Source organism: Trichoderma citrinoviride, assembly GCF_003025115.1.
Source record: "Trichoderma citrinoviride strain TUCIM 6016 unplaced genomic scaffold BBK36scaffold_4, whole genome shotgun sequence".
Taxonomy (NCBI): domain Eukaryota; kingdom Fungi; phylum Ascomycota; class Sordariomycetes; order Hypocreales; family Hypocreaceae; genus Trichoderma; species Trichoderma citrinoviride.
The window spans coordinates 270,725-288,227 of NW_020194712.1; the positions used below are offsets into that span (position 1 = coordinate 270,725).

The following is a 17,503-nucleotide window of genomic DNA, read 5'->3' on the forward strand; positions in this document are numbered from 1 at the left end:
TACAAGTATGACTTCATTGAGATTCAGCGGGTATTGACCCGACGGAGGTCAATGTCAGGTACAGCTCCGTATGCTTCCGTCAATGAGCAATCCCTGACTCGATATAGAGGCGAGATAAGTCACCATAAATCCACTACTAATTGAAGCAATATAACCATCGCGAAATCAGGAGGCAAACAGAGGCAAACACTTCGTGATAGAAGCCTCCAGTCCTGTGGCAACAAATGCATCTGCTTACAAAATGCCATATCAACTTCTCCAGGCTGCAGCTCGTCATCGTACGCTCTGCCGCGGGGGTCGGCGCTGTAGCCGGTACCTGGTCTGCGGGCGCACTGCTCCGCGACTGCCGGGTACCGTGACTTGCAGCTTGTTGCGCGTCCCCAGTTGCCTGGCGCTCTCTCAGTGGAAGACGGCAGAAGATTCCACTGTTCCAGCGGCCACAGCGCAGCCTCGCCAGATTACAGCAGGCCGAGAGCGCAGCTCGGAGCCCCCTGCATCATCGATGTTCCGCTCCGCTCAGGGCAGCGCGTGCTGTGATTGGCCGCTGCCCCTCTGCGCCGGGGGGCACTGGGGCGTGTGGGTGCCCGTGGCCAAGGTACGTACCTGCCTATCCGTTAGGCCTTGCGTGCCAGATCGCTAAGGGAACTGAACTCTCTGGACACCTCGAGCTTTCGCCGCTTTCAACCTTCTCTCCTCCATATCACCACTTCCCTTCCCGCGAAATACACCTTCAAGAACCAACGTTCTCTCTCCGTCCTCTACAGAATCGTGTTGAGGAGGAATCATCCGCGTATCTCTTTTCTTTCACATTCCCATCGACTCCGGCCTCGGTCTTGCCCTCACCCCACTTCCCATCGTTGAACACAGCTCCCCAGTCGACATCATGGCTTCTCAGCCTGAAGACCACAAGAAGAAGGTCAACTTGACGTACGTCCAGCCTCCGGAGACATCTTCCATCGCCATCAGAAAGACCAGAGCCAGCTAACCACCTCACAGCGACCCCTCCGGCGCGGAGGTCAAGCACGTTCGTTCAGCCCACCTTGCTTAGATACCCAGGGCGGGGAAACTGACTTGATGACAGGAAGATGACACCGCCACGGCCATTCTCAAGAAGAAGAAGAAGCCCAACCAGTTGATGTAGGTATCATTGCTCCATGGTCGCCATAGATCAAATATACTGACTACAACCAGGGTCACCGACGCCGTCAACGATGACAACAGCATCATTGCCCTGTCTGAGGCCACCATGGACGCCCTGTCGCTCTTCCGTGGCGACACCGTCCTCGTACGAGGCAAGAAGAGAAAGGAGACTGTGCTCATCGTTCTCGCCGACGAGGAGCTGGATGAGGGTAGCGCCAGAATCAACCGTGTTGTCCGTCACAACCTGCGAGTGAAGCACGGCGACATGATTACCATTTCTCCTTGCCCCGATATCAAATATGTGAGTTCTTGCCTGACATCATCACTCTGAGGCCACAGTGCATCTAACCGCTTCAAATAGGCCAAGCGAATCGCTGTACTTCCCATTGCCGACACCGTCGAGGGCCTCACTGGCTCCCTCTTCGACGTCTTCCTCGCCCCATACTTCCGCGAAGCCTACCGACCGGTGAAGCAGGGAGACTTGTTCATTGTCCGTGGTGGTATGAGACAAGTGGAATTCAAGGTCGTCGAGGTGGATCCTCCGGAATACGGCATCGTCGCTCAGGACACCGTCATCCATTGCGAAGGCGAGCCTATCCAGCGCGACGAGGAGGAGAACAACTTGAACGAGGTTGGCTATGACGACATTGGTGGATGCCGCAAGCAGATGGCTCAGATCCGAGAGATGGTCGAGCTTCCCCTCCGCCATCCCCAGCTGTTCAAATCTATCGGTATCAAGCCGCCTCGAGGTGTCTTGCTGTACGGTCCTCCTGGTACCGGTAAGACTCTCATGGCTCGTGCTGTCGCCAACGAAACCGGCGCTTTCTTCTTCCTCATCAATGGTCCCGAGATCATGTCCAAGATGGCCGGAGAGTCCGAGTCGAATCTGCGAAAGGCCTTCGAGGAGGCTGAGAAGAACTCGCCCGCCATCATCTTCATTGACGAGATCGACTCCATCGCCCCCAAGCGAGACAAGACCAACGGTGAAGTTGAGCGCCGTGTAGTGTCTCAGCTGCTCACCCTCATGGACGGCATGAAGGCGCGCTCTAACGTCGTCGTCATGGCCGCTACCAACCGACCCAACTCCATCGACCCGGCCCTGCGACGATTCGGTCGTTTCGACCGCGAGGTGGACATTGGTATCCCCGACCCGACTGGCCGTCTGGAGATTCTCCAGATCCACACCAAGAACATGAAGCTGGCCGACGATGTCGACCTGGAGCAGATCGCTGCCGAGACCCACGGTTACGTCGGTTCCGATGTTGCTGCCCTCTGCTCCGAGGCTGCCATGCAGCAGATTCGTGAGAAGATGGACCTTATCGATCTGGATGAGGATACCATCGATGCCGAAGTCCTCGACTCCCTTGGCGTCACCATGGACAACTTCCGATTCGCCCTGGGCGTGTCCAACCCCTCTGCTCTCCGCGAGGTCGCTGTCGTCGAAGTTCCCAACGTCCGCTGGGAGGATATCGGTGGCCTCGAGGGTGTCAAGCAAGACCTCCGAGAGAGCGTCCAATACCCCGTCGATCACCCCGAGATGTTCCTCAAGTTCGGCCTCTCCCCGTCCCGAGGTGTCCTCTTCTACGGTCCTCCCGGTACCGGTAAGACAATGTTGGCCAAGGCTGTCGCCAACGAATGCGCTGCCAACTTCATCTCCGTCAAGGGACCAGAGCTTCTCAGCATGTGGTTTGGTGAATCCGAGAGCAACATCCGAGACATCTTCGACAAGGCCCGAGCTGCTGCTCCTTGCGTCGTTTTCCTCGACGAGTTGGACTCCATCGCCAAGGCCCGTGGTGGCTCCATGGGTGATGCCGGCGGTGCCTCTGACCGAGTTGTCAACCAACTTCTGACTGGTAAGTCACCGCCCTATACGTGACCCATCAACATCATCTTATCACCTTACTAACTCGCTTGCCAGAAATGGACGGCATGACCTCCAAGAAGAACGTCTTCGTCATTGGTGCCACCAACAGACCCGAGCAGCTTGACCCTGCTCTCTGCCGTCCTGGCCGTCTGGATTCGCTCATCTACGTTCCTCTTCCTGATGAGCCTGGCCGTCTCAGCATCCTCAAGGCCCAGCTGCGCAAGACTCCCGTCGCTGCCGACGTCGACCTTGGCTACATCGCCGCCAAGACCCACGGCTTCTCTGGTGCTGATTTGGGATTCATTACCCAGCGTGCCGTCAAGATTGCCATCAAGGAGGCTATCACTGCCGACATTGAGCGCCAGAAGGCCCGCGAGGCTGCTGGCGACAACATGGATGTTGACGAAGAAGTCGAGGACCCCGTTCCCGAGCTGACCAAGGCCCACTTCGAGGAGGCCATGCAGATGGCTCGTCGGTCCGTCAGCGATGTGGAGATTCGCCGATATGAGGCCTTTGCTCAGCAGATGAAGAATGCTGGGCCTGGTGCCTACTTCAAGTTCCCCGATGGAGCTGAGGGAGCCACTGGTGACGCTGGCAACTCTTTTGGCGACGCCGGCAACGATGACGATCTCTACGACTAAAGTACGGCGCAATTGGGTGATAAAAAGAAACAGTCCTCTGGATCCCATGTATTCGAGAATGAAAATCCAAAAAAAATCAGAAAGACTGGGGATTATTTTCTCCTACTTACATCTGCCTCCATCAACAGCAAAGTTGGTCATACGGGACTCTAATCGAGACGGCATTGGGTGGCACATTACTTCGACCCACGAGGGTAGTAGAAGAGCAGAGAGAGAGAGGCCACCCAAGAGTGTGGCGTTACAGACTTGGCCATCAAACACATGCCCGGAACATGAAGTTTAGTGGAGGGATTGTTTACTTTCGGGACCCGGGACTACAAGATTAGGTTGCGTCAGCTTGATAGACAAATTCATTGCTTTCCAAGAACTGAGGTGTTTTCTTTTCGTGGTTCCATGTTGCTTGTTTGACCCATAAGCCCTTGGCCAGTCGTGCCAATGTATTGATCCGCGCCTTTACGACGACCCAACCCAGTGACCCAGGGATCATGCAGCACCCGGAGTGTTATGAACCGAGGGAGATGATTTTTCCTTTATCTTCGTAGCCAACGTGGCTCTGGCTAAGCCCTATGTAAATGTAAGGATTCCATGGCCATTATCGTAAATTCCCCCTACGTGCCTTGTTTTATTTCATTCCACGTAGGACGCACCATGCTCCCAAACGAATCCATGCAGTTCCCCCTCGATATACCATTAGGAAGAAAGAGGAAAGAGGGGAAAAAAACAGAGGTTGACAAAGTTGAACTAGTTACATCCCCTAAAGTGCCTTGCTCTCCAGTTCCCTCCACCCTTATATCTATATCACAAGTATAATCGAAGCCAGAAATAAAAAAAAGAGGACAAGGGAGAAGACAAGACAAAAAGAGACTGGCAGATGCGAAAAAGGGAGAAGATGGGGATGGAAAAAAAAAAGATGGAGAAAGAAAGCCACGTTTGACTTTTATGTTATATAGGTCTGGTCTGGAATGCACCCGTGCTGGGTTTATTCAGGATCGGCATCTTCTGCGCTTGCCTGTTGGGGAGGGGAGGAGAGAGAGGAGTCGTTAGAGTAGAAGGAGGAGACTGGGAGGAGTACGGATGGGAGGAGAAGAGGGAAGAGAAGAAGAAGTGGCATCGGCAGCAGCAGCAAGAGGAGAAGAAGAGGATGAAGACTGCTAGCCGCTGCCCTTCTCCTCGATTTCGCAGACGGCGTCGAGGCTTTCCCTTGTGATGCGGAGGGCCTCCTCGATCACGGAGGTGGGGATGGCGAGGGGCGGTTTGTCCGAGGCGGCGCCGTTGGTCTTCTTGGTATTGTCCGCGCTGCTGCTGCTGCTGCCGCCGCCGTTTGTCGCTGTTGACGACTTGCCGTTTGCGCTGGACGTGGATGATGTGGACGGCTGGCTCTCGCGGACGTCGTCGAGCACGCGGCGGAGGAGCGCGGGGAAGGTGGTGACTTCGCCGGAGCGGAGGAGGTTCAGGGCGTGGTTCTGCACGGCGGTGGGCCAGTTGGAGGAGTTGGAGTTTAGGGCGTGGAGGAGGGCTTCTTGGATTCTGTGATGTTGAAGATGATTATTTGTTAGCCGGAGGTTTTGCTAAGGTGATTGATTGATTGATTGGGTGGTTGGTGGTGTGGTGCACTGACTTGGCGACATGCCCGTCTTTTAGCAGGATTGAGTTGATCTGTGATCGCAGGTCTGGGTCCAGCGTTGCCGGGGTGTAGTTTGCCGCCGAGGGCGGCACCTTGACTGGTGTGGATGGTCGCTGCGACATGATGGGCTGCGATTGAGTGACGATTCGGGTGGGAGATGGTAGGGCTGTAGGAGAAGATGTGGTATAAGGCGAGAGGGCGACGAGGATGTTCCAATCGGAAGGCGATGCTGGTCCCAGGGCCGGCAATCTAGCCTAGTGACGAGGATCGTATAGAGTAATGGATGGAGGCAAGTATCGAGAGATGACTGGGGGGGCTGGTGGATGGTGTTGAACCAGATGGAGAAGAATGGACGATGCTCTTGGTTCCCTTAGCCGAGCTGTTGAAGGAGAAGAATCAGCAATTAGAACATAATCAATTGAGAGCAGCGCCACAGTGAACTCACCTCGTTCACAAAGCCGAACGGCGATGGGGAGGAGAAACCAGAGACGCAACAGCTTTCCTCTCTCACAGTCCCGACACCACTCCGGCGCGCCAGATCAGCGAAGACAGAAACATACGATCGTCTAGACCGAGCGAAGAAATGGAGGGGGGATTGATTGGCTTGTGTGGGAAAGGGGAGAGGGGGGAGAAAGGAAGAGAAGGACAATGTCAGCCTCGGATGGATAATCGGAAACAAGGCTGAGGCTGCCGATGCGTGTGTGAGTGTCTGTGCGGACAAAAGGGCGAGAGAGAGCTTGGATTGATTGCCTTTGGCTGTTAGCGGTACTATTAGTAAAAGAAGGTTTCGGCTTCCTGTGGCTCCGTTAATAGGCGTTGCTGAACTAGGGGCGGTTGTTATGTAAGCCGCAAGGCTGAAGTGGGACCATGGGGTGATTGGTTGGGGGAGGGGAGACGGAGTGGGGTTCGATTAAGGTGCGGAGGACTTCGTTTGCGGGTTGGGCTTCTCGAGCTGTTCAATGTGAAGCATCACGTCTCGCTCTGGGAGAGTCTGCGATGAGAATCAACATCCCCGACAGCGAGGGATCTTGATGCTGGACTGGTATGCTCTTGGGTGCCTAGTGAGCTGTTGATTCAAGTGGGCGGTGGTTCACTGTAGCTGCGGTCTACTGCTGCACTTGTCAAATTGCAATGTCGACTGCCAAACGGCGATATGTGCAGCTCACGCCTAATCAGAGGGACTCTTTCCTTATATTTTACACAGTCTTTCATGGTCAGATGCCAATGATAACACGCTGAATGATCCAGTCCAATCATTTCGAGGCCACAGTAATCCGACTTGTTGCCCCTGCTTCTGCTCATATTCCAACCCTCGAGAGTCGCCTGTGCTAACAAGGCAACGAATATGCCTTGGTAGTCAAGCCGCATCAGCTCATGAAATGAGAAAGAGAGACACTCCTCGTGACATCTATCACTTGGGAGACAAAAAGTCCAGTCCAGTGTAGATTCATGTTGGCATGCTCAGTCACTCTGCAGGCGTCGATAATTCTTTCCATCTGTTCAAAGAGCCACCAAAGTCTCAACCGTAGCATACCTGTGCTCTCTTGTATATCCAGGATGCATATAAGGTTTTAGACTTTCGAATCAATGTTAACTCCGCGTATCAAGCATATCTGCATGTGACATCGCTTATCGAGTAATGGCCGACTTCACATATATCGTTAAGAAGCAGTTGTAATGGCATCAAGCTGCCGTATAGCCACTCTTTAAAGCACAGCCGGGGTTGTTTCTCTCCACGGAAACCAAATTGAACCACAACTGGCTAACCCAACCAAAGCTGTTCAGAGATGCATGGCCTCTTGCAAAGGGCCACACATACCATCAAAACCAATGCTCTCAATACTAGACCAAGATCGACCGACCGGCAAGCTTGACTACGATGCTCCTGTGGCTCACAGTTTGAACGCCTCTAGCTCAGAAAAGAGCGGTCTATAACGAAAGACTTGTCGCTGACCAAAAGCGATCCGGAATGTATATTGAGAAACTACCAAGGGGCACAGGCGAGACTTACTCTCGATACAAATAAGGCACTGAGGCTACAGTGTATGGACCATTTCTTGTGGCATCTTAAGCTGTGGCTGTCAATTGAGGCGTTGGCATTGAGGTGGCGTGTGCGGTTCCTTATCGTTGACAAGGAGCCAATGCCTCACGAGTAGGAGCAGAACTGACAGCGAATTTGGAGCTGTCGTAAGGCGGTAAGAGTCTGGGTTGGGGTTGGTTGCTTTCAAGTGCGCCTGACCAAGGCAGCAAAGCCGATGCCATGCAAGCTGCAAGTGTTGTACCAACTCACCATTGGCCGGGACTTGAGGTCCGTATGAGTGAGAGATGCGTTTTCCTTGTCAACGCGAGTTTCCCATCCAGTACAGACTTGTTGTACCAACCACTACAGTCCAAAGGGCGAAGAATCATGTTACGTCAAGTTAATCAACGTCCCTCCCCTTGCATCCGGGCCGCCAGTCCGGAGACAAAGTGAGACAGGCTTGTATAGCTACTTGCCGGGACGAGAACCATACCAGCCCGCCCTTCGCAGAGGGCCGTTTGCACCGGCAAGTCTGGCTGCTGGAAGATGGCTGCTCTTTGCATGACTAGACTGGCTTCGGAGCATCGAGGCCGTGATGACCAAACCTCTATCTAGTCGAGCAGGAGCAGAGCCCTCTCTTCCATCATTCAAAGTACAATGGAGGAGATGGCCCCCAGGGCCATCCACTCACATGGATGTTGCAATGGGCGAACCAGAGCGTACCTGTACGCTCAAGGCTGCCGGAGAAGATACGCGTGGCTTGGTTTGATATTGGCAATATGTCGTGTGTGGGTGAAAGATGCCTTTTCCACACCACCTCAACGTGTTGGGGTAGAGGTGTCGTTTGAAACTGGAAACAATGTCCGAGTCTTGCAGGATGGAGGTGTTGAGTGAAGTCTGGCGTTGCCCGACCCCAATGAAGCCAGTGAGCCATCGGCCGTGACAGACACGGGCGTGAAATCGTCTTAGGCGGAGTGAGTTTGGCTAAGCGAGCCACTGGGCACGACGAGTCTTGACAGCATCAGAGAACCACGCGGGCGACGATCCGAGGACCTGGTACGACTTTGTTGCATACACCAAGCTGCCGGAGGAGGACCGCCAAGGCAGGTAACCTACTCTACTCTGTGGATGGACATGGGAAGAAAGTCGTGGGAGACTCGGTGTAGGTCCCAGTCATGGTGTGTATGACGTGCTCCAGCTTCAACCATTCATCCCGCTGACTCTCACTCGTTGAGAGACAATGTGGCTTGCGAACTGGGCCGGATTTGTGAACTATCACCTGTAGTCTAATCTCATTTCACCCGAGTTACAGGGCGACAGAAGAGAGAAAACCCCAGTCTCTGTGGCTTGTGCATGATGATAAAAAAAGAAACTGAGGTTGGGACACACTTTCATCAGAGCTCGCGACAATGATCGGGTTCCAAGGCTCGAACGCTGGTATGGAGTAAGGTCAAGCCTATTGACCCACAGTATGCGGCATGAACAGGCAGCTACTGAGTAGCGGATTTGTTGTACAAACTAGCGGGCTTGTCATGGTCGAACTCGTAGTTCAAACGGAAGAGAACGGCTGTTAATGACAAGTGCTTTGAGAGAAAGAGAAGGCGCCCATGATAGACGGTTTGACATGGGCTAGCCGTCTGAATTTCGTCATGGCCGATGATGGACCGAAGAAGCGGATAAGATGGACGTAAGATGCGAATCTGTCGAGCAGAATCATCCATAGAAGCCAGCTGTACTTCGCGTGCACAAGTTCTCCAAGATTGCCGGGGGAGAGATGGTCGCTCGCTGAGCTGTCTTGTACGTGAGATGGTTAGCAAAGGGCGACGTTTTGAGAAAAACCGGGCTGACCGGCTGCAGCAATGCCCGACGCATGTCAAAGTAGGGTGCTAGCCATCTTACAAGCCTGGATTCTTCGAGTCGCTGGCCATTTTGCTCAAACCATGGCGTGACCGTCACTATCAAAGTTCAACGACACGTTGCTCTATCAGGCACAAATCCAGGCACTCCTTTGCAGAGGCTTGCCTAGCATGATGCCGATACTGTCATCAGACCAGGTGCTGTCAGTTATTGACCCCACTGCTCCGGAGCGGGAGCTGAATTCGATATGATGACGCCGGGCCAAGGGACAATATGCAGTCCAGCCCATGCTATGTGCTTGTGCCTAGTGAGCTGGACGATTCCAAAAGGCTTTTTCCCTTTGAACAGCGGTGACGACAACGGCTGGCACTCGATGCCCGGGGTGTTGAGGTAGGGAGGGGAGAGTAGGCCCTGGCTCCTGCAAGGTTAGTTGACCGGTTGACCGGGGTTGTTTGCAGGGGACGGAATTGGATGCTTCTTCATGCAGCTGGGACCGCCAGTGAAACATGTCGCAACCCGGTCAATGGAATGGAAATGGGAATCGACAGGTGAGACAGAACAACGAAGTTGAGGGGCTGGAGGCTCGTCGGGCAATCGGCCTTGAGAAGCTGTCAAGCTGTCTAAGGATAATAGTACTAGTATCCCGAACGGCTTCTCCACTCTCTTCGATGCGACGGCCGAGGTTTCCCGGAAGAGGAATTGGCGAGAGAAGGGCCGTGTCTGTATGCAGTCTCGGGACTCGTATGGGCTCGGGAGCCTCCATCGACGTTGTGGTCTAAGTCCTGGCTGTTAGTAATATGAATCAAACCAGGACCGGACGGCAGAGGAAAGGATTACGGTTCGCCAGGATTCCCAGTACAGACGGACCGGAACCCGTGGAAAAGCTTCCGATTCACTGCGAACCGAAAGGAGCGGCGACTGAGTCTCGACAATGAGGTTGAACCTCGAGGCTGCCTCCTTGTAATACTGCAATTGAGCTCATATGAACGGATCTGTTGGTGGGTTCACAGAATATTGGAGCCTGGTAGAATCTTGAACCCGGAGCATCTGTACCTTGGCGAGAGCGGCAGGAAGCCCTCGTGGTTGCGGATACCCTCACGTCGCTTCCTGCCTTGCCCGGTTCTGTTGCTGGGGAGGAAGTTGCTCCCTTGGGGAAGAGTTACCCGTAGCTGCTCTTGTCGGCGCGCTAATTCGGGCAAGATGCATGCACACTTTCCCTTCCCCCTTCCCTTTCCCCATAGACGCACCTGCCTCCACTGCTCCGTTCCGTCGCTAACACCGCCTGTACCTGCCCGGTGGTAAGAGGAGATCGGTACGGGGTGGTATGCAGTACGTGACAGGTACTCGGTGCGCAGCGCTGGCTTCGGCGTAATTCATGCTCATCCAGGTGTAGCCTTGACGTCGACGACAGACTTGAAGATGACACGTCCTACCTTCGTACTCGTACTTGGGCGCCTTCCTACCTTCACGCTGCTGACGTTGTCGACACTTGATACCTGAAGTATGCCCAGAGGGACTGGGCGAGTGAATGAATATGAGGCTTCAAGGCACGGGTTGTGGGCATCTTGCTCACTTAGATCCTCCTTCAATTGCTAAAGACAGGCGACACACTGGGCATTCACCAGCAGTCGAGTCTATGGCCAAGCCGGGAGGCGAGCCAGAGCACATACGAGCGAGTGTCAGACTTCAATCCAATGCCATTTGCGTACTATCCCTAGAGGCCGACGGCAAGCCGAAGAAACCTGGAGGGCCGTGAGAGTTTCCCAACACTTCTCGGGCATGGACGGACGGACAGCTCCAAGGTACTCGGTCCCTTTAAAGCGCCTTGACGCACCTCGTGTGCTGGGAGCGAAAAATTCTACCCCTAGACCTGGACCAGGACCAGGACCATGACCATGACCATGCATATGGCCAGGATTTATCGATGTCTGGTTCTGTTTTTCCTATTACACGCACGAAATGCACACACCCAAGAGCTTTTCTCACTAGTACAGATCACAACTGCGAATGACCTGTGTCAGAAGGCGTCGCTCGCGTTACACAATTCCAGCCTGTGGACCGCTTTCGGCATCGCCTACAACGGCTCTTGAGCAGCTGGATCGGGGGACTCATGGAACTCTGGACACATGGAAGCATGGAAGCATGGAGTCCTTGACCCATGTGGGCTTTTGCTTGGGAGGAACCGGAACTGCCGAACGGCCATGTCGAAACACCACCGGAGTGCATAGCAAGCTATTACTCGTATGAGTTGCCAGGGCCTCCGAGACCCGTTGCAGCTTTGCCGACCGCTTTTGCAGCCAAATAAATCCTTTTACTTGCAGGTATTTCTGATCTGATTTTGTAATGGTTACCTTTTTAACTGTTGACCCTCCTTTTTGGCTAATTGTGTGCCAGTTGCCGAGCACCTTGTCCTCCCCCCTTTGGCGAATGATGGAACTGCTGCCCATGAGTCCGAAGTACGAGGCATTATCCTACTGATCGTAACGGCGAGATGTTATCGCAGAGCAATGGCGATCCTCATCGATGTCGATCAGAGCTACTGGGACATGAAACTTGTTGAAGCTAGCTGAAGAAGCTCCTTGAAATGGAAGCTATTTGGACTTCATTTCTTATCGCCGAGGGCACTCGTCGATGCTCCGTTCAGCGTCCAGCGAAACCACTTCCATTTGATTGGCCTTTCTACGTATCTAGGTATGCATTGGAACATTGCGCCTGCATGTGATCGATTGGGCAATTGAGGAAGAACTAGAAGCATCGAGTGCAGTTTGCAGCACTGGCAAGACTAGGTAATGTCAGACGGTGGTGTAGGTCAGCAGTACTACACGTGCCTTGCCTACTACAGTCAATGTGACGCTTGGTGTCTGTCAACGTCAACATCAAGCTTCTCGTGCGTGCATCGTGGCTCTCCCCTGCTCGAATCGCTGGCCTCCTCAACTTGCCATCACAGCGCAGCTTGGGCCAGTCACTGGTTCTTGCAGGCCTGGGCCTCTCCCCCGTGAGCTATTTGCTTGACAGCTGCGTAATACTGGGGTTTCACGAGACACGCTGGAAGCAGCAAGCTGGAGTCCGGAGTCCCCCGTCCACACAGACTCTGGCATTTGTTGCTATGGAGCAATGAGACGGAGGCTGCTACCCTCGCTTTGGGCTGCTACACCGCGAATGGCTGCCAGATGCATACTGGCCTCGCATTGGTATGCATTACGGGGCACCACCACAGCTCCATGCAATGGCTTCAATGCAGCCGTCGTGTATCGCTGGCAGGCGGTGAATAAGCTGCTACATTCTGAGCGCAGTCTGGAGCGCGCGCCAGTTGCAAACTGACGTCTTGCACTCGTCACGAATGCTTCTAGATGCTCGAGCTGGAGCCAGCTCATCCTTGGCCAACAGATGCAGCCCCCGCCCCGAGAGGAATTCAATGGCTGCACGATGCCTTCACCGAGTGGCAGGCTGCAGCACTAACATGGTTTGCTAGCGTGCGTCGTTGGTCATCAAAGCGACAGCTCACTTCTTCTGGCCCTCCAGGCAGATAGTATGCGCGGAGAGACAAAGGAGAAGCAGAGGGCCGAGCATGGCCAAAGCTCCACGGCCAGCCCTACCACTGCACTTCGTATCGTGCTTTAGGTGACGCCCACTCCTGGTGCAGCATCTCCGGCAAGTGGTTGGAAAGCAAAAGCGGCCAGCGTGCAGGCATGCTCGATCGGCTTTGACAGCACCAACAGGCATCATGATCATGTCTCCTTTGGGCTAGCCGCGACGAGACCATTAGCCTGTTTTCTCTTTTCTCAATGGCTACGACCCGGATGCCTTGGGACCTGCAGTAGGAGGAGCCGACTACTGTAGGGCCGAAGATAGCACTTGAGGCCCGGCTCAAGGGCCGGAACCGGTTTGATCTCGTACGCGGACCGCTCACATTCGAGAACGGACGGCGGCCGACGGACGGACACCCGTATGGAGTAGCAGTGGCTGTCCTGCCACTGTAGATGCTCGCATTACTACTACTTCGATTGCTCATACACACCGCGTATCGCGGCGTCTGCCATCGATGGCCTCCGGTTGGCGGGCGAGCAAAAGTGGCACATCCCAGCGCACACATCCGTCTGGGTGGTAACGCGTACATTGACGAGTGGTGCTACTGGATCTTGATTGCCAGGCCGCAGAGTGTCGCCTGCATCCTTGCCGCCCTTGTTGGAGTCCCCCACACGCGCGTGCAGATGCAGACTCTTGGGCGTTCATCTTCTGAGACTTGACTACCTCCCTAGGTAGTATTACGAGTACAATTACCACTACGACTGCTTCGTACAAGTATGTACAAGTGACGGCACGGCTGCAAGCCAGGAGAGGCGGGGATCGCTCTTCTCCGTCCCCTTACTGTAGGTGATGAGACCCAGAGCCTTTTGCTTGATATTGACATGTACTGACAGGTATTTCCCCTGTACAAGTATGCCAAGTACCGCCGAGCCAACAGCTAGATGCCCATTCGTACGAGCATGGGTCCCGTCCTTGTACGTCAATGCCGGGCTCTCGCCAGTCAGGGGTGCTGCATCGACAGCGGCCAGGCCTCGAAGACAGGGTCTGTCCAATCGGCTGGGTCTCAAAAGCCCGCCTCGCCTTTTCAAAAAGTCATTCCAAGCAAAGAGGAAGACCGTCCCTTCCTTCCGCTCAACTTCCTGGCGGTGTTGGGCTCGGGGCTTTTTGGACGGGAAGAATGGGCAATACGGGGCCCGTTAAGGCAGCGAGGCGCACAAGGCGCAAGTGCAGGCGCACACTCGCATTCAATGGCATGGATTTTGCAGCGGTACATGAACGATCTCGAGTCTCGACAACTCCATGCATCTGCACATACTATCGGCAAGCAGCAGCTAGTAGCATGTGCCGCGCATGCTGGGCGGCGCCATTTGCATGTGAGCCCATGTACGTGTGTGCTGCATTGGTAACCTACCTTACCTTACTTACCTTAGGTACGGCATGCAATACGTCCCGCGATATGAGGCGCCCAGGTACATACGCGCGAGGGAGATATCTACCTGCCTTGGGTATGCAGCGGCCGCAGGAAGACACGTACGTACAGAGGACAACATCTGTCTTCTGCCATTAGCCGCAGGCCTCCTCATCAAAGGTACATACAGTACTACCTTACTAGTATTTATCTTATTACCTTACCTTACACTTATACATACATGTACCTAACTAAGCAGGTACTGATGTGGGCAATCGAAGGCCAAAAAGTAATATCTTACTGCTCACATTGACGGACAAATCGACTGACGAGGCACCAGCAGCTCTGCGCTCTGATTAGCGGGCTGGGAGGCAGCTCGTTGCTGGGGCCTCGTAAAAGCTGGGAATCGGGTGCCACACACACGCGCGCGCAGTCCGAGGCGTCCATACGGAGCAATTGGCTGCCAACCACCACCATTCATGATCCATCCATCCATGGCCATGTCCAGACCACGGCTTGTCATCCAGCTGGGTACAATTACTCGCATACAGCATCTCGGATGCTGCTTGGAGTGACTCCGGAGCCTTGTTACAAGGAAGATGCACGCATACCTGCGCAACACGAGGAGCACCTGGGCGCAGCGAGCGGCACCACCATCCCTTGAGCACAAGCACAAGCACAAGCACAAGCACAGGCACAAACATGAGTACGAGCACGAACAGGAACCTGTGATCCGTTGCCAGCCGCGGCGGCCGCGGCGTTTCCACGCTCCCTTGCTGCGGCTCGCATGATAAGCATGCGGATCGCGGGGCTTGTCCCGATTACTAGATCCCGATTCAAAGCGCTGGGGGCGTGCTGCATCGCCTTAGAAAACACGGCCCATCGAGGCGTTGCCTAACCGCGACTTGTACGATGAGGCTACAGCACGAATATAGTAAGTGGTACATAGCATTAGTGCGGTTGGCCGGAGAGCAGGAGGAACGATGCCGATGCCACGAATGCGTGCATAGGTATGGCCGTTGGATGCAGTGTTACCGGCTTCTAGGTACTATTACCGATTTCCCCAGCTCTCGTCTGGTTCAAGGTGTTGGCAAGACATGCATTGGAGGACGTAGATGGGTACCATGTCACGTCGTCCCTCCGCCTGATCTGATGACGGAGTCGCTTGTCGGCTAGATGTGGGTGTCGAGGATACATACCTAATTGGTATGATATGCTTCAGCAAGGGCATGGTCGCTTTGCGGCAGTGACTTTATTCGCTGCAACGCGGCGGCAAGAATGAGCAATCAAACCGGCTCGGCTGGCGGCAGAAGCTCATACACTGCTACGAGTACAGGCATCATGTACGAAGTAGCAGCAGACGGACAAAGTGGCCGCACGGAGATTTTCTTCTTCCCTGACTCTCACACTCGCCCCCCAAAGCTCCTTGTCACCGCTTAGAAACCTGAATGTTGCCCAACGTCAACCGCGGACATTGCTGATGGGCCTCCCGGGAGCAGTCTTGCTACATGTACTTGCGTGGACGAAGCAAGAGCTGAGGGTAACACTACATGGGACAGCAATTGCTGCAACTTTGCGCTGGCAAGGCCTTTTCCCGAGGCCATCCCATTGACTGACGGCAAGCGGGCTGCAATGTGCCATTTCGAATTTGTGGTCTCTGCTGGCGGAGACGGTGAATGAGCTGGAGGGGAGATGGAGAGGAGGCCTGATGACGGACAGACCACCTTGTTGGCCTTGGAAAACCTGATACTGCACCAGGGCATCACCCGGTGCGTGTACGAGTAGGCCGGAGATGCGGTACATGTATGTCATACAGTTCGCCAGCGATAAGCGAACAGTGAGCAGCAGATGGGCAGCGAAGCTGGATGTTTGGCATACGCACGCATCAACACTCTGGCGATGAGGACATCCATCAAGATGCACCCTCCAAGGCAGGAGATAGATGGTTAGCAGCTGGAACGAGTTGAGCTTTTAAGGCAAGGCAGCGAGCTCCAGGCGCAGCTCCGAGCTTCCCCTCTCCCAGCTCCAAGTCGAGAGCAGTCCGCCCCCCTCAACCCCTCTCTCCTCACGCCACCGAAGCAAGCAGCAGAGGCGAAATCCCCGGCTCCGACTCTTTGGGAACTTGAGGCGGGCGAGCGAACCAGCAGGACACGGCAGGCGAGGCGGGTTGGCGGGCCATGGCAGCTCTGCAGGCGGGACACGGTTGGGATTGGGGATGGGGGATGGGGGAAGATAGGAATGGGGATGGTCGGGCAGGGCTGCCTCGGGCAGTCTATGTTGTTTGCTTGTCGATGGATGATTCGATCAAGGCAAGCAAGGCTAGCAGAGAAGCAGGATAGGGTCCCGGATCGACGGGGGCCAGACTCGTCGATTTAATCAACTTGAATCAATTCGTGAAGCAGAGCTCCCGCCATTGCCCCCCCATCACCCGTCACCCGTCGCCGTCATCGTCACCCGTCACACGCCTCCGCCCTGTTTAGATGTGGTGATAGTGTGCATATAGGTAGGTATGTATGCATGTATGTAAGTATGTACAAGAAGTAAGTGGTGAGTTGTGTGTGTGTGTCTTATGTGGCAGCTTGATAGACGGACGCGTTGCTGATGCTGAGATCTGACGAGAGCCTACATAGGCAAGGTAGGACGGCGAGTCGTTTGTTTAAAGCCGTGGACTGAATTTTGATTGATTGATGACTGGCAGCTTTGGGATTCCAAACTGTACGGAATACGGCTAGCCACGAGTTGGAACTATTAATATCTACCACATACTTAAGTACGAGTAGACTTTCAATAAGCACTCCGGTAGCTCCAAGCCCGTTTTGGTGTTGTGGTGGCTCTAGACTTGTCCAGTCCCGTCCCTCCGGGGCGATTGACGAGCTTCGAGATGGCGCCAATCACCGCAACGGACTATATGGACTACTGTACTATATGCAGCAAGTTAGTAGTAGTACTGCCACATGCGTGCTCGCGAATGCATCGAATTGGCGATGAGAAGCAGCCCTTTCTTTCCCCCCTCTCCCCTCTCCCTCCATTCCCCTTTCTTCCATTCATACTCGTCTGCCTTATCCATTTCTCCTCTTTTACTCTCCTGCGGCCATGCCCTGCTTCTGTTGCGGGTGGCTGTTTTCGCCACTTTGGAGCTGCTGGATCCCCCTTCTGACCACGACATTGAACGCTTGAGAGTCAGCTGGTTGCTGCGGCGGCGGCTACCAACCTCGCTGTACCGCCTCGATTGGACTTGGATGTTGGTACCACCCCGACCCTCGACCCTCACCTGTGCTGCTGCCGGAGACGCACAGCGCTAGCAGCAGGAATAAGGCCCCAACCACATCGAGCACAGGGCACTGCACCGCACCAGACTGCATGCGGGCCTCTGCAGCAGTGCAGCTACAGGGAGCGCAAAGCGTTGTCGTGGTGCGCACGC

The 17,503-nt window shown here is 54.5% G+C and overlaps 3 protein-coding genes across 3 annotated transcripts; 2 read left to right on the forward strand and 1 right to left on the reverse strand.

Annotated features, from left to right (window-relative positions):
• Positions 1-883: 883 nt before the first annotated feature.
• On the forward strand, positions 884-3,645 carry BBK36DRAFT_1207126 (AAA ATPase; the record flags this gene model as incomplete). Its single annotated transcript, XM_024897378.1, has 6 exons — positions 884-927; positions 997-1,024; positions 1,082-1,137; positions 1,192-1,441; positions 1,502-2,993; positions 3,059-3,645. The coding sequence occupies 6 exons, from the start codon at positions 884-886 to the stop codon at positions 3,643-3,645; spliced, it is 2,457 nt and encodes an 818-aa protein (XP_024751186.1).
• Positions 3,646-4,796: 1,151 nt separating this feature from the next.
• On the reverse strand, positions 4,797-5,391 carry BBK36DRAFT_1115292 (hypothetical protein; the record flags this gene model as incomplete). The annotated part of the gene is made up of 2 exons (XM_024890117.1): positions 4,797-5,172; positions 5,264-5,391. The coding sequence occupies 2 exons, from the start codon at positions 5,389-5,391 to the stop codon at positions 4,797-4,799; spliced, it is 504 nt and encodes a 167-aa protein (XP_024751187.1).
• A 7,438-nt stretch (positions 5,392-12,829) lies between these two features.
• On the forward strand, positions 12,830-13,819 carry BBK36DRAFT_168301 (hypothetical protein; the record flags this gene model as incomplete). Its single annotated transcript, XM_024897797.1, is given in 5 exon segments — positions 12,830-12,936; positions 12,949-12,999; positions 13,019-13,115; positions 13,165-13,198; positions 13,612-13,819. Coding segments are annotated over 2 exon segments (218 nt in total), but the record flags the coding sequence as incomplete, so codon positions are not given.
• Between the last annotated feature and the right edge of the window lie 3,684 nt (positions 13,820-17,503).